The following is a 13,662-nucleotide window of genomic DNA, read 5'->3' on the forward strand; positions in this document are numbered from 1 at the left end:
GGAAACTTGAAGTTTGTTTTAGAGATCATGATCATGAAATAATTATAGTCTGCATGATGCATTAAGTTTGGGTAAAAAGAAACAGCTTTTTGGACGTTAACACACTTTTGAGACACTTTGATTATTGGGCTCTTGATTCAGGCACCTTTTCAAGGAGCCCAATAAGAAGGATAGCATGATGTTGTGGCAATCCTATCCCATAAATCTATTATACACAAGTTTAATATTAGCCAAAGATATTAATTCATATACAGTATTAATTCCATATACGGTATATGTGCAGTAAAGTGTGTGTTACAATAGCTTTATTTACCTGATGTGTGTAACAAGGGATTTCTTTCAAGGGTTTTGACTGCATGGTGGCGCTTAATCAAAACAGTTAAAGAGCCTAATCAAATTAGTTAATCAAATTGGAACCTTTTATAGCAACAAAGCCTGCCCTTTAGACAGGGTTAGAATGTTTGTTTTAGAAAGGAGTGTTAAAAGATCATTATTATCTTATTTAATTTTCCAACTTTAAACTGGAAATTGAAATGCACCTTCTTCCTATTTTTTATTTGCTTCTTTACTTGTTTTCATGATTTTGTTAAGACACAAAAAATCATGAATAGTGTGATGTTATAGAGTAGGGGCCCTACTAAATACCACTGTTTATTGTTTGAGAGGTCTAATTGTTCATATTAATGCAACTTGAAATACAACTTCTTCCTATTTTTTATTTGCTTCTTTACTTGTTTTCATGATTTCGTTAAGACATGAAGATCATTCTTAGTTCCAGAAAACCTTTCATGTTAATACACTTTTGAATTGATAATAAAAGGGCCTAAATGTGGGTTTACTTTCGTCATACCCAGCAAACACAAAACGTTTTTAAAATGTTTTAAATAAGTTATATTTTGGGTTTTGGTTTAGGTAAAAACGTTTTAATAACATTAAAATGTCGGGTTATATAAAACTCACTACAACAATATATTTAAAATGTTTACGAAATGTCATTGTAAACTATTTTTTCAAACATTTTTGGCCAAATATTTTGTCAACACCTAAATAACATTATGTTAAAATATTTGCACCCAACAAACACAGAAATGCTGGTTATATAAAGGTCGTAAAAACATTTTAAAAACGTTATTGTAAATATTTTGGGCAAACATTTTTTGTAAAATATTTTTCAACCCCAAAATAACATTCTGTTTAGAATGATTTGTACCAAGTTTTCAAAAATGTTTTTGGAATGTTATTAAAACGTTTTTATACCCTTTATATAACCCGACATTTAAATGTTTTCTGTAAAACATTTATGTTTGCTGTATAGTAAATTACCAACAAATGGTATTTAATGTTATGAAATTATTTTATATTAATGTACCCTTTATATAACCTGACATTTAAACGATTTCTAACAACCTTTTATAACCTTTTGCGAAAACGTTTTGTGTTTGCTGGGTAGTGTTAAAAGCCTAACAATTCCCGCCGATTAGGAGCTGATATATAACTATATAATATGTTGTTGTTGTTTTGTCTTACAGATTCAATCTCATCTTCTATTGAGGGTATATTTCAGACGTTGGCATGACAACATCACCCATCAGAAGAAGTTGACAGCAGATCTACTTGTGAATATCAAGGATGGGAGAAGGCAGAGAACACTTCTGACAACCTTCAACAATTGGCAGAAGCAAACAAAGGTTGCACAATTCACCAGGTATGACAAATTTATCGTAAATATTAGTGATGTCGTCGGCACTGTTTTTTAATGTCAACATGTCGATATAATTCGTATACCGACGTCAACAGTGTGTCGACATAAAAAAATTCAAACAATTTTTTTTTTTTTTTTCAAAAATATTTTTGGCCAGAAAAGCAAGTTATGGGCCCAAAATGACTTGTTATTCAAATATTTAAAAAAAAATCTTTTTTGATGTCGACATGTCGGGATACGTGCCGATGTCGACATAAGGCATGTCGACGACGGCACTAGTAAATCGACATAAGGCATGTCGACGACGGCACTAGTAAATATATAGTTTTGCTTAAAACCAAATAAATCTAAGAAAAACATCCCTAACATCACCCTAGGTCTGCAGAATTTTAGCATTGTAGGACTATTAATTCCTTACATTTACTATGTTTATTGCAGATAGACTGCAATGCATGATGGGATACTCCCTCCAGCTGATTTGCACTATAATGAAAGACAAAGATAAAGAGAATTTATCGCGTCTGACATCATCTGTCAATCAAACTCGAGCACGGTTTGTTTACAAGTGTTGTGATGATGACTTGCTGAACGCGGATTTATAACCGGGCACGTTATTGTTAATTTTGCACCTTTCGACATGCAAACCATCTCAAAAGTTAGGTCTTTATAGTAGGAAACTTTCTTAACCGAAGGCACCATGTCCACAATGCCTAGAAAAGCTGCTTTTTGCCTTGTAAAAGTACGTAATTTTTCGCCATTTGCTGCCATTCCTTTTCTCCGATCAGCACCAGATAGATCGGTCTTCCTTTTACGCGCTGATTAACCTGTGTAAACCAATCAAGGATCGTAATTAACAGTGACATCAGACGCAATAAATTCTTTTTATCTCGGTCTTTAATTATAACACAATTTAATGTGAAATTACAATGGAAACATGAACATTTTAATATCTTTTTAAAAACTACTCATGTTATTAAAGTGTCACCAAAAGTGGTTCAAATTGACATTATATCCGATTACTTGGAACACAAACCTGTCAAGTACATTTTGAAATCTGTAAATGCCAAGGGCATTTCTGAAATGTAGTTCTGTTAATCTTAGAAAGTGTATCTACATTTGAGGCGGCGTTTAATTTGTAGTGTACTGGTGACTTAATTGAAAATGCACTCACCCGGTTTGAGCACCAAGCAGTCAATATGTGACCAAGTGTACATATGACAGTGTTATAATTTCACAGTGTTAGAATTTTGAGACACAATTGAACAAAAAATTACAAGTTTCAACAGACTAGATACATATTAGGAAATCCATGACTAACATGACAATTCTGATGCCCAAATAACAAGATCATGATCATGAACTTTGTATACTTGTCCCTGTGAAATTTATACTGTGTAGTTATTTAACATGCTTAATTCTCTGCGTGCTAGTCATAAGCTTCAACATAAAAAGACCAAGTTTTGAGAAATTTTCTCAAAATATCAAGAGCTATCATAATAACCACTGAACCAATAATAGGCTTGTTTGTACTCATTTTAATGCATTTTTCATGCTGATTTCAAATATGGTCATGAAAATTTACAATTCTGAAATTTTTGAAAATTCAAATAAAATGTGAAACTTGTCGTCTGCAGTCGACACCCGCATGGAGAGAGTTAATAAATGCATGTTCAATTTCCATCAATGATCAAATTGATCTTTTTATTCACATAGATTCACATTCACGGTGTATATTATGATCATTATTATGTGAATAAGGGAAGCAAAGAGAATTTGGCTGAAGTAAGATTAGAACCGATGACCTTGGCTTTTACATGGCCAAAGCGCTACCATCTGAGCTATCCAGCCCTATGATGGATGGTGGTCACAATTACCAACACCTTTGCTTGCGTGGTGGTTAGAGCCATTAAACCATGCTATTGTATGGCCGAGGATCACACCCATACAACCCGAAAAGTGACAGTAGAAGGGCTCAGTGAAGATGCAACTTTTAGTAGACCATATATACAGAGAAATTGACCCGGCTTTATTATTATGTGTTAAAATGTTGTTAAATTTTCAGGAAAATGTGCAACCTCAACAAGCAACGTAGCCTGCATCAGAGTCTACTCGCCTGGAGAACAGAAACCAATGCTTCCTTTCAACAAGCTGTACACTCATTCTCTCTATCACTTCTTGAAGTTGAATCAGGTATTTGTCATCAAAGTATCTAGTAAATCTAGGGGTTGTCATGTCCCCTAAGCATTCATTGTGGGCAATATGGTACCTTTCAATGGGAAATTGTCTTTTGCGAAAATCAATTTTCGCAAAAGATGACTCGTATGTGTACAACCTTTTGCACTCCTCAGACGAAATGGAAGTGTCTAGCCGTCAATAGCAGTCAAGTTAGCTCAATCGATAAGGCATTCGACTATGGTGCGAGAGGTTGCGGGTCCGAACCCTGGCGGTGCCTAGTACGATCTCGTGGAAAATTGAGTTAGCTTGAAATTTCCCTGGACAAGGAACTTACTGCTAATTTGTCTCGTTGTAACCCATACAAAACTCTGGGAGCTGATGATTTGTTGTTAAATGGTTTATGGAATGATGTGGGGCCATAGTGGTCAGCGACAACTTGTAAAGTGTGCTGAGGCTTGTGGATCAACGTCTAGGCGTTGCGGCTGTGCGTAGAGCACTATAAATCACTGCACTTTTTTTTTTAAGTAACCAAAATATGCATTTAAAGTAAAGAATGAGCTTATTGTTATCATTATGCCATCAGTTTTTTTTTTTTCAAGTATATTTATTAAAAATCAACATATTGTGACCCGAAGGTCAAATTACATGTCAATGTACAGAGTAAAAGCAATCATTAAAATTGATATAAATATGAGTGAAAACAGTTTAAATATAAAATAACATAAAATGGCAAACACAATTAAATACGATAAATTCACAGTTGTGTAGGCAAGTGGTAATGTGTTTTTATCATGATACTGTCATCTAGAAATGTAACAGTATTAAAATCTATTTTTAAACAAAAAAAAAATTCTGATTTCTTTCAGAGGAAACAGCATCTACGGCATCATATTCATTCTTATCTTCTGCTGTTGCTGATGATGAGCTGAAGATGCTTGACCTAGAGTCATCCCCAGATTTAAGTCATTCATCAGCTGATGAACCCACATCGGTACAACCCATGTATAATGTGGGACCACCATCATATCTGGAGTCAGTACGACCTATGTATAACACCACACCATCGTCACCTGTAGAGACATCAAGTAATGCTGCCTACTCCTCCATCCCAGACAGTGGTTACCTTGGCAAAATCAGAACATCCTCATCACCAAGTGCATCAAGTGGTATCTTTGATCATCAGGATCAAGCTCTACCACCGCAATATTTAAGCCATAGCGGGAGTACACGGAGCATGCTGTTGCATGGAAAGGTTTACTCCTCAACACCAATAAGAATGAATGATGTACTGAATGGTAACACATCTTATATCAGATCTTCTAATCTGGAGTTACCTGACACTTTTGATAGCAAGGATGGTAGGGATATCATACAGGCAAGTCTTCCATCTGTAAACTAGATAAATGTAAGCGGCTGTTTGAAGATAATAGGGATGGCGTCAAAACCCAGTTGCTAGTAGGCTGTCAGCACCCTGGCTGGCATGATAGAACTGGCAGTAGAACCTGGTTTCTATATTGTTCGGAACAATAGAACATGTTTAAGAGTCTATAAGGGACCGTTCACAGACACTTGTAAGGGATGCCTGATGCAAAAAAAATTTATCGCGGAAATTTTTCAGGGGCCCCCCCTTTACAGACCTCGAAAATTTCAGGGGCCCCCCTTTTTGACATGAAAATTATGGGTCAACCCCATACAAAAGCATATAAACTCAATTTTTCCAGGAAAATTTGTGGTCATTTTTTTCAGGGCCCCCCCCCCCATAAGAGGGACAAAAAATTTCAGGGCCCCCCTTTTTTTTTGTGGTTTACATGGAGAAAGTTTTTTTTTTGCATAAACTTTTGGTTTCAAAGCAAATAATACCAAAAAATTTTCAAACTTGATTACAGGTGCCACAAGTTAAATAATATCACAAAATTAAAACAACAAAGGTTTTTTGAAAAGATTTTATGTGTTCTGCTATAGATACTGTGTATTATTTTGCCCTATGAGGACAGTCTAAACATGTGATGTTACTGGTCACCTCATCTAAAAGAGTTCATTGACTAGAGATAATCTTTATTCCTCCACCTCGCCTAATAACTAATTCATTTTCCCTTCTCATTCTCTTAGACATGTTAGATTACAACAAGACAATATAATATTATAACAATTTATCTTTATTTTTCAACGTGACATTATTAAACAGGTTGAAGATGATGATGAGAATTTGACAGTACTACATAGCAGGGTTGACACACAAAGACGGTCAAATGGTGGATTTACAGGAGAACAGATTGATGCTAGGTTGATGATGGAGGAATTCCAAGAATTGAGTAGACATGACCAGTCTCATGTCCATCCTTGGTTAGCAATGTCACATGCACAAGATATATCTCAACATAGAAGTACTAACAAAAGAGTAAGTTCTTGAAATATTTGCAACATGAGCATTATTTGGAAGTTTTTCTCCAAAATGTGACTTAGTTTGTAACTGCAAGTTGAGAATTAAATCAAAACGTTCAATTACCATATTCCCATTATAACATCACTAATACTATCTGGCAGTGCTGTAGTGCTCAACAAACAATACAGAAACTATTTTTATCACTATTTGACATGTTTGAGTTGATATTATCTTTTTTGTATCATTTTTGGACAATTATGAGACTTGTTGGAGATAAAATTTGGTCAATAATATGGGCTATAGTAATGTGGATTCATGTATGGGCAATTACAAGACATTCATCCTATTCAATGGGTTGTATCTCAAAATGTTGGCCTTCAACATGTGAAGCAACCAGTCAAGTGAAATACAGGGGACTGTATTAGTGGTGTGCAACCGAAGTGTAAATATAATGTGATTTCCATTATTCTTGACTTGATTTTCCTTAATATTTTTAATTTTGCTGATCTATTATTGTGTAAGTTGTTATCTGAAGAAAGTTAAAATCTTGCAATGCTAACTTACGTTTTCTTTGATACTACCACTTTCCTTTTCTCTTCTAGGATATTGTAATGTGTGTAATACAAAGATGGCGTCTGTGGCCAGCCAGTACTGCCTTCTATCAGTGGTTAGAGTATACAAGGAAACAGAAAACACTTGGAGCCTTGCAACACCAGGGACAGTACAGGGTAGCACAAATACAAATGATGTTTGTGTGGAAAGAGTGGAAAAGAAGACTGGAAACCAGCAAGGTAGCTGAGAACCACAGGGTAAGTAGTTAGCACATGGATGAAAAAAAAAAACAGACCGCGTACAAGCAGTCAAAGTCTTAGCATCACCCGATAATGAGGGCTGACTTTCTATGAAAAGCGACAAGCAATACTGCTATGCACTTACGGTGTATTACGGACTACCGCGTAATCGCGAAGGCATCCAACGCTCATCGCGTATACGCGAAGGCACGCAACACTGACTTGATTGTTAGACACGGCACGATCGAACGATCGGCCCTCATGAACATGCGCGAATTCACAGCATACAATGCATGGGACTTTGACTGTTGATACATGGTCTGTAGTATTACGTGATTTGGCATAATAAACAATTGAGAGTCATTGCTCAGAGAAAGATCATGAAAAATGCATAGGGATGTACTGAATCCGAACATGGAATTCTTTTTCTGATAGTCACAAAATTCTACAAAAGGCTCATCCCCTAATAAAATGGAACTGCTTTAAAAAAACTAACCACAAAGGTTTCCAAGCTTCTGGCTTGTGTTTACGTTTGTTGCTTGCTTGCACACAAAAGAAGTATGTTCCTTGTTATTTGAATAACTTTTCCAATCTTTGCAGGACACAAGACAAAAGTCCATGATATTCAGTCAGTGGAGACTATGGACCAACAAACGAAGACATGAGACAGATATGAAATCAAAGGCAACAAGGTACTCCAATGAGAAGATCACCAGGAAAGCACTTACTACATGGAAAACAAAGGTAAAGCTTCAAGTTGCTTGTGAGAATTTTGATATTCAAATATGAAATTTATGGATTCAATTTCAAGTTATCCAAATTTCAGAATGGGCTATTCCATATAACATCTGCACTACCCCTGTGGAAGATTTTGGAAATATCTGCCATAGGGGGAGTATGAATTTCTAATGGAATGAGCACATTAGGCAGGTCCATTTGAATTTCATACACCATCTGAGAAAGATTCAACCTGAGTCTTCCACAGAGGGAGGGTGAGTCTCAAAAAGAGTTGGTTGATGTGCTAATTCCATTTGAAATGCATACTCCTCCTGCAGAAGATATTTCCAAAATCTTCCACAGGGGTAGTGTGGATTTTAAATGGAACAGCCTAGTCTTCCTCTTCATTTAAGAATGTACCTCCTCAATTAAGATAAAGGTGGATTACAAAAATATGCATCCAAGAATCTATATTTTATGGAGATAATTTTAATTATACAGATGGGCGCAGACTGTCACATTTGAATATATTCCGGGTGAAATTTGGGATGGACAAATGAAAACTACTGTTAATCAGTTCTTTCTCAATCATGTTTTCCATTCAAATTGGACAAACTTCTAAGTGGCTAGACTCTTGCCCCCTATGAAAGACCAATTATGCATCTGTATTCAAGATTACTCTTTTTCTTTCAAACATTCACAGTTAATGCAGAGACTCAATGAGCAGAGAATCAAACAAGAGCAAACACAACAAAAAGAGCAGCTGAAGCAAGAGAGAGAAAACCAACAGGAAAAGTTGAGAAGTAAATTTGACAGGAATACCAAGAGAGAATATCTGAAGGTGTGGAAACAGAAAGCTGAGATGATCAGGAATGCAGATATCCATTACAACAGGGTGATTGCATTAAGGTAGGATACTGAAGTCATTTAAGGCTTTAATTTATCTGGGGTAAAATGTGAGCCTTTTTGCTGATACCAAAATCTCGATTTTGATAAGAACAAATGGGGGATGAGGCTGTCGAACTGGTCATACACCTCTAAGTTAAAACATGTCAGTATAATTATTTTCTAATCTTATATTATAATATGATACAGGTGCTTATCTATGTGGTCATCTTGGACAGATGAGAGACTGGAACAGAAGGAGAAGTGCAATATGATGCAGATGAAACGCAGCAAAAAATTGGTAAGTTGTGGCAAAGTAATTAATAAAAAAGCGCAGTGATTTATAGTGCACTACGCACAGGCACATTGCCTAGACGTTGATCCATAAGCCTCAGCACACTTTACTGGTTGTCACTGACCACTATGGACCCACATCATTCCATAAACCATTTAACAACAATTCAGGGACTTTGCAGCTCCAAGAGCGTACACCCTAGACATTCCACAAATAACCTTCGCAACCAGGATCAGCTCCCCGCGTTCGTACGGGTTATAACGAGATAATTAGCAGCAAGTTCCTTGTCCAGAGGAATTTCAAGCTAACTAAAATTTCCACATGAGCGTACTAGGCACCGCCAGGGTTCGAACCCGCAACCTCTCACCATAGTTGAACTGACCTAACTTGAATTACAATCAATATGTTTGTGTGTCAGAAACAATCTTCAAATACATATGTGAATACCTTTAGAGCATGAAGAATGATAATGAGTGCTGAAGGGGAGAAAATACCATGCCAAACCCCTGCACAGCCCACACAAAAGTGTGTCAAAGAGATCAAGAATTATAAACATATAAAAACCTTTACCGGAAGGTGTTATGCTTCCTGGGTGTCCATCCGTCAGTCAGTCCGAGCCTGTGAGCATGAGTTTTCGGAACTGGTGATGTGACTTTACTCACTATTGACGGTTTCCCCTATCATGGTGGATAGGTATCTGATGTATCCCGACTGTAGAGGGTGTATTCTCAGTCAGGAGAGGATCATACACATTTACTTTATAGGTAGTGGGTCCCCTCGTCTCTGTTGAAGACATTTGGGTCTCGTCATCAATAGTGAGTAACAAATTCTTACTGTATATCAACAAACCTGATGAATTTATTTGGTGCTATTGAATTGAATATACTTTTTGGCTCAGTGGATCACTACAAGGTAGAGTATTAGTATTTACTAGAATACTTCTATTGTGTCCTGCTCCATCTGGTTGTTCGGTTACATTTTGAACTAAAAGAGGGCAGGTAACAAAACTGATCAAAATGATTTGTCTTTTTGTTACAGGCTTTCACTCACTGGAGACTCCAACTGAGTAAAGTACAAGCAGCAGATGATCTGTATATCAAATCATTTACACAGCACTTGAAAACAACGCTACAAGCCTGGCATACATGGACACGTAAGCAACGTCAGTATCATGAGGCAGAGACTGTTGTGATCAAGCAGAGAGAGAACAAGATATTACGGGAGTCATGGCAGGTATGGAAGGCAGAAAAGGACAAGATGAAGGAAGTGACAGACATGGCTGACAGGAATTGCATGAGACGGTAAGGATGGGTTTCTTTCAGTATGATACATAACATCACTGAAATGACAAAACATTGCTCTCTTGAAATTTTAACACCAAGAAATCTTTTATATCGCTTTGATACAGTCATGACTATAATAACTCCTGAAGCAAAGAAAGACACAAATGTGCAAAAACTTACCGCACAAATTTTCTTTTGAAATGGCATGATGATCAAAATCGAAGACAATATAATTGTACAAATCATGGCAAAAATTAAAATAAGTGCCAGTCATTATCAACGGACACGGTACCAGGAACTCAGCGGGGAGAGTGTTTCGGGTTGTTTAAAAATAGTTATTATCACTCGGCTGAAGCAGAAGGCAAATTCTTATGTAGGCCTATGTTGTAATGAATGGCATGTTTAATGAATGTGTTTGTTTTCCTTGAATTTTTATTTGTAATTTTGTCAGTTTGTTTATAATTTGTTTCAGCATTTCCCCAAAATAAAAAGGTAGAACTCCGTCAAAAGTCAACTTGTCATTTTCCTTGCAATTATTTTTTATTCTTTAATTTTCAAAAATGTTTGTTAGTTTTCATTATTTCAGCATTTAAAAAAGTCACAAATAAAAGGGGGTATAGAACCCTCCCCCTCCCTCAGAGCAGACTTTTAATTTTTCTTAGTTTTAACAAAATCAGTTTTGTTAGTTTTTATAATTGATGGGCTCAATATAAAAATGACCTATCCCACATTTTGGTAAACATAGAGGACGCTGCTGAAAAATGTAAAGGTCGCCAAAGGTCATCATTACAAACATGAAACATGAATATAACTTGGTAAAGTTGTAAATCAACGTTTTAAGATGTGAAATTGTTATGTATTGTATTGAAAATTCGCACACAAAAGTTTAGTTTTCTTAAAATAACCCAAATTTGGGATATGCTGTTTTTATATTGAGCCCCTCAATTTATTTCAGCATTTCCAAAAAGTTCACAGCATATTTTGCTTTGAGTTTGCAACTGAGATGCCTTGTCCGTATTCTTTCTAGTATCATTTTCATTATGTAAAAAAAAATACAAATGCAGGTACCTGCAATAGTGTGAAATTAAATTAACAAAATACAATATTAACCCTTTATATGCCAACAGCGAAGTAATTAACTTCTTGTGTAAAAATGGGTGGTCTTAACCCTGTTACGTTGCGGAAATAATTGGACCAAAAAATTAGGGGGGGGGGATTTTCTCCAAAAATTAGCATTTTGGCCCAATTTAACGTCAGAGATAAATTCATCATGTCTTTGGCATTCTAAAAATGAATGCTTTTATATTCTTTAGACCAACAATTTAGCAGTTATGAGGCCCAAATGTTTCCATAATTCCAGGGTTAAGTGTCGACAGACAAAAATTATAACACAGTGGCCTATGGGGCACTGTAATACCTGTACTTGCAATAATTAAACAGATATCTAGTGCGATGAAAGATTGTATTCATAAGTAACGTAAAAAAATACCACTCAAAATATTATCACAATTATCCTCCCTCAATCTCTTGAAAGAAACAACATCTGGAGTACACAGCTGCAATAAATATTATTCCTTAAATTTCAAAAAATTCCAACTTGAAAGATTTATCTTTTTAGTACAGTTGATATTGGTTTTATAGATGAGTTGATGGATGACATCATACTAGTCATATTTACTTTCAAGACACTCTGTTGTTTAACACAAGGCTAAATATAAATAATACAGTAATGTCTATAGCAGACCACATGGAATCTTACTTTTCCTTTCTATACAGTCAATGTTATTGATTGTAAGCAAGTTTGATGGTAAGCATTGTTGGCATTGTTTGTAACCAAAGTTGATGCAAAACAAAATCAACTTTCTCCATGTAGACTTTTGTCCGGCAGTTTTTATCTCAATCAACTGTACAGTATAGGCATACTAAATGTAAACACATTGTCACCTCATCTATAAGTCAATATTCTTGCTTTTTACAAATTACTCTTCACTTGTAAGTTGTACTTCATCTTGTCAATAGCAATTTCAACCAAATCAGCAGGAAACTGGGGGAAGTATTTCCCATAGAGACCTACAAGTTGTTCCTTAGATCTAATCTTAGTCTTCTCAATTTTCCCTTCATCATTTTCATGCAGTAGACTTGTACCCAGGATAGCTAACAACTTCTGCCCAGGATAGGCAACTGCACGCATCAGATGGAGAAAAGTGACTCCCGGCATAGGAGGGTTCTGGGTCACATAGTGCTTGATCATGTGATCTCTGAAGTACTCAATTTCCCTTGGCTCTAATGTGAAAGTCATAAACTTCTTCCAACCATCTATTATGATGCCCTTTTCATTTTGGGGTGCAGGTGAATACTGTGTATTGACCTTCTGCCACCAACTGATTTCTTCTCCTTCCTTGACAAATTTATAGACCTGGAAACCACAGCGGTACACAGGTGATTCCTTGTCAAAATCCAGTGAAATAGCTTGGAAGAAAGGATCTGTTGTGCCAACATCAACATAGTAATTATCCCCAGTCTTCACTAAGTTTTTAACAAGAACTGACACATGGTCATGGACATTATTCATCTTTATGTCACATGCATTGAGACAGACCTCAAAACCTAATGCTTCCAGAAGGTGCTTCATGAAGACATTATTATCATAACACATGCCTCCATGAGTACTTAGCATTTGTGCCTTGATGTCATCCATTGTAGATAGATGTTGATCTTTGTCTGTCCTGGATATTACAGTTATCGATTGGAATGGAATCTTCTGCCTGTAGATGTTAATGATTTCATCCAGAAGGGCAATTTTATCATTGATCAGCTTTTCTTGGACAGAAGTTACCTTCAAAATGTATTTGAGGAACCACAGAGCTTCCGTCTCTGATAGCATTGTCATGTTGAACTCAGTCGGAATCTGTCGCAGGCTTTTACAACATTTGAATTTGGTAGTCATGGTATTACAGATCAATGTAAATCCATTTAAGCTACAACTCGATGAAAGTGCACACCTGGTTCATTTATATCAAGTTAATGGTATTATTTTTAAATGTTAGAAAAAAATTCAATTTTGCAAAGTTGCATAATATATGCACACATGAGCCTGCAATTTCATAAAATTAAATTAACTAACATACATTATTAACCCTTTATATGATGACAGCAAAGTATTTAATTTCTTGTGAACTACAGCATGATACTGTAAAAATGAGCAGGAAAACTTGAGCCTTGCCATCTACTGAACCCATTAAAATACTAGAATGTCCAAAATTACTATGATAATTAGGTAATTTTTGCTGAATTAATAACAAGTGCAGTTCTGGGTTGTGGGATATTAAGGCAAGTGGCATTTGAAATGACATAATATTCACTAATTTGGTGCATCCATCAAAAACAAGGGACTTTGTGAGAATCCTTATGAATACAAGAAAGTGTAATGA

At 35.9% G+C, this 13,662-nt stretch overlaps 2 protein-coding genes across 2 annotated transcripts in view; one reads left to right on the plus strand and one right to left on the minus strand.

The window, feature by feature from the left end:
* The window catches only part of LOC140156561 (uncharacterized), a 155,408-nt gene that overhangs the window by 99,491 nt on the left and 42,255 nt on the right, over positions 1 to 13,662 (plus strand). Inside the window, exons 5-13 of the mRNA XM_072179500.1 lie at positions 1,530 to 1,705; positions 3,765 to 3,892; positions 4,744 to 5,252; positions 6,063 to 6,275; positions 6,863 to 7,069; positions 7,652 to 7,795; positions 8,472 to 8,677; positions 8,864 to 8,954; positions 9,987 to 10,249. Coding sequence (XP_072035601.1) covers positions 1,530 to 1,705; positions 3,765 to 3,892; positions 4,744 to 5,252; positions 6,063 to 6,275; positions 6,863 to 7,069; positions 7,652 to 7,795; positions 8,472 to 8,677; positions 8,864 to 8,954; positions 9,987 to 10,249 — 1,937 coding nt within the window. The remainder of the gene's footprint in view (positions 1 to 1,529; positions 1,706 to 3,764; positions 3,893 to 4,743; positions 5,253 to 6,062; positions 6,276 to 6,862; positions 7,070 to 7,651; positions 7,796 to 8,471; positions 8,678 to 8,863; positions 8,955 to 9,986; positions 10,250 to 13,662) is intronic.
* LOC140156225 (arylamine N-acetyltransferase, pineal gland isozyme NAT-3-like) lies at positions 12,171 to 13,234 on the minus strand. Its single transcript, XM_072179224.1, has one exon. It carries the CDS (start codon positions 13,176 to 13,178, stop codon positions 12,204 to 12,206), a length of 975 nt encoding a protein of 324 aa, XP_072035325.1. The 5' UTR covers positions 13,179 to 13,234; the 3' UTR covers positions 12,171 to 12,203.

This window comes from Amphiura filiformis, chromosome 7 (assembly GCF_039555335.1).
Source record: "Amphiura filiformis chromosome 7, Afil_fr2py, whole genome shotgun sequence".
NCBI lineage: Eukaryota > Metazoa > Echinodermata > Ophiuroidea > Amphilepidida > Amphiuridae > Amphiura > Amphiura filiformis.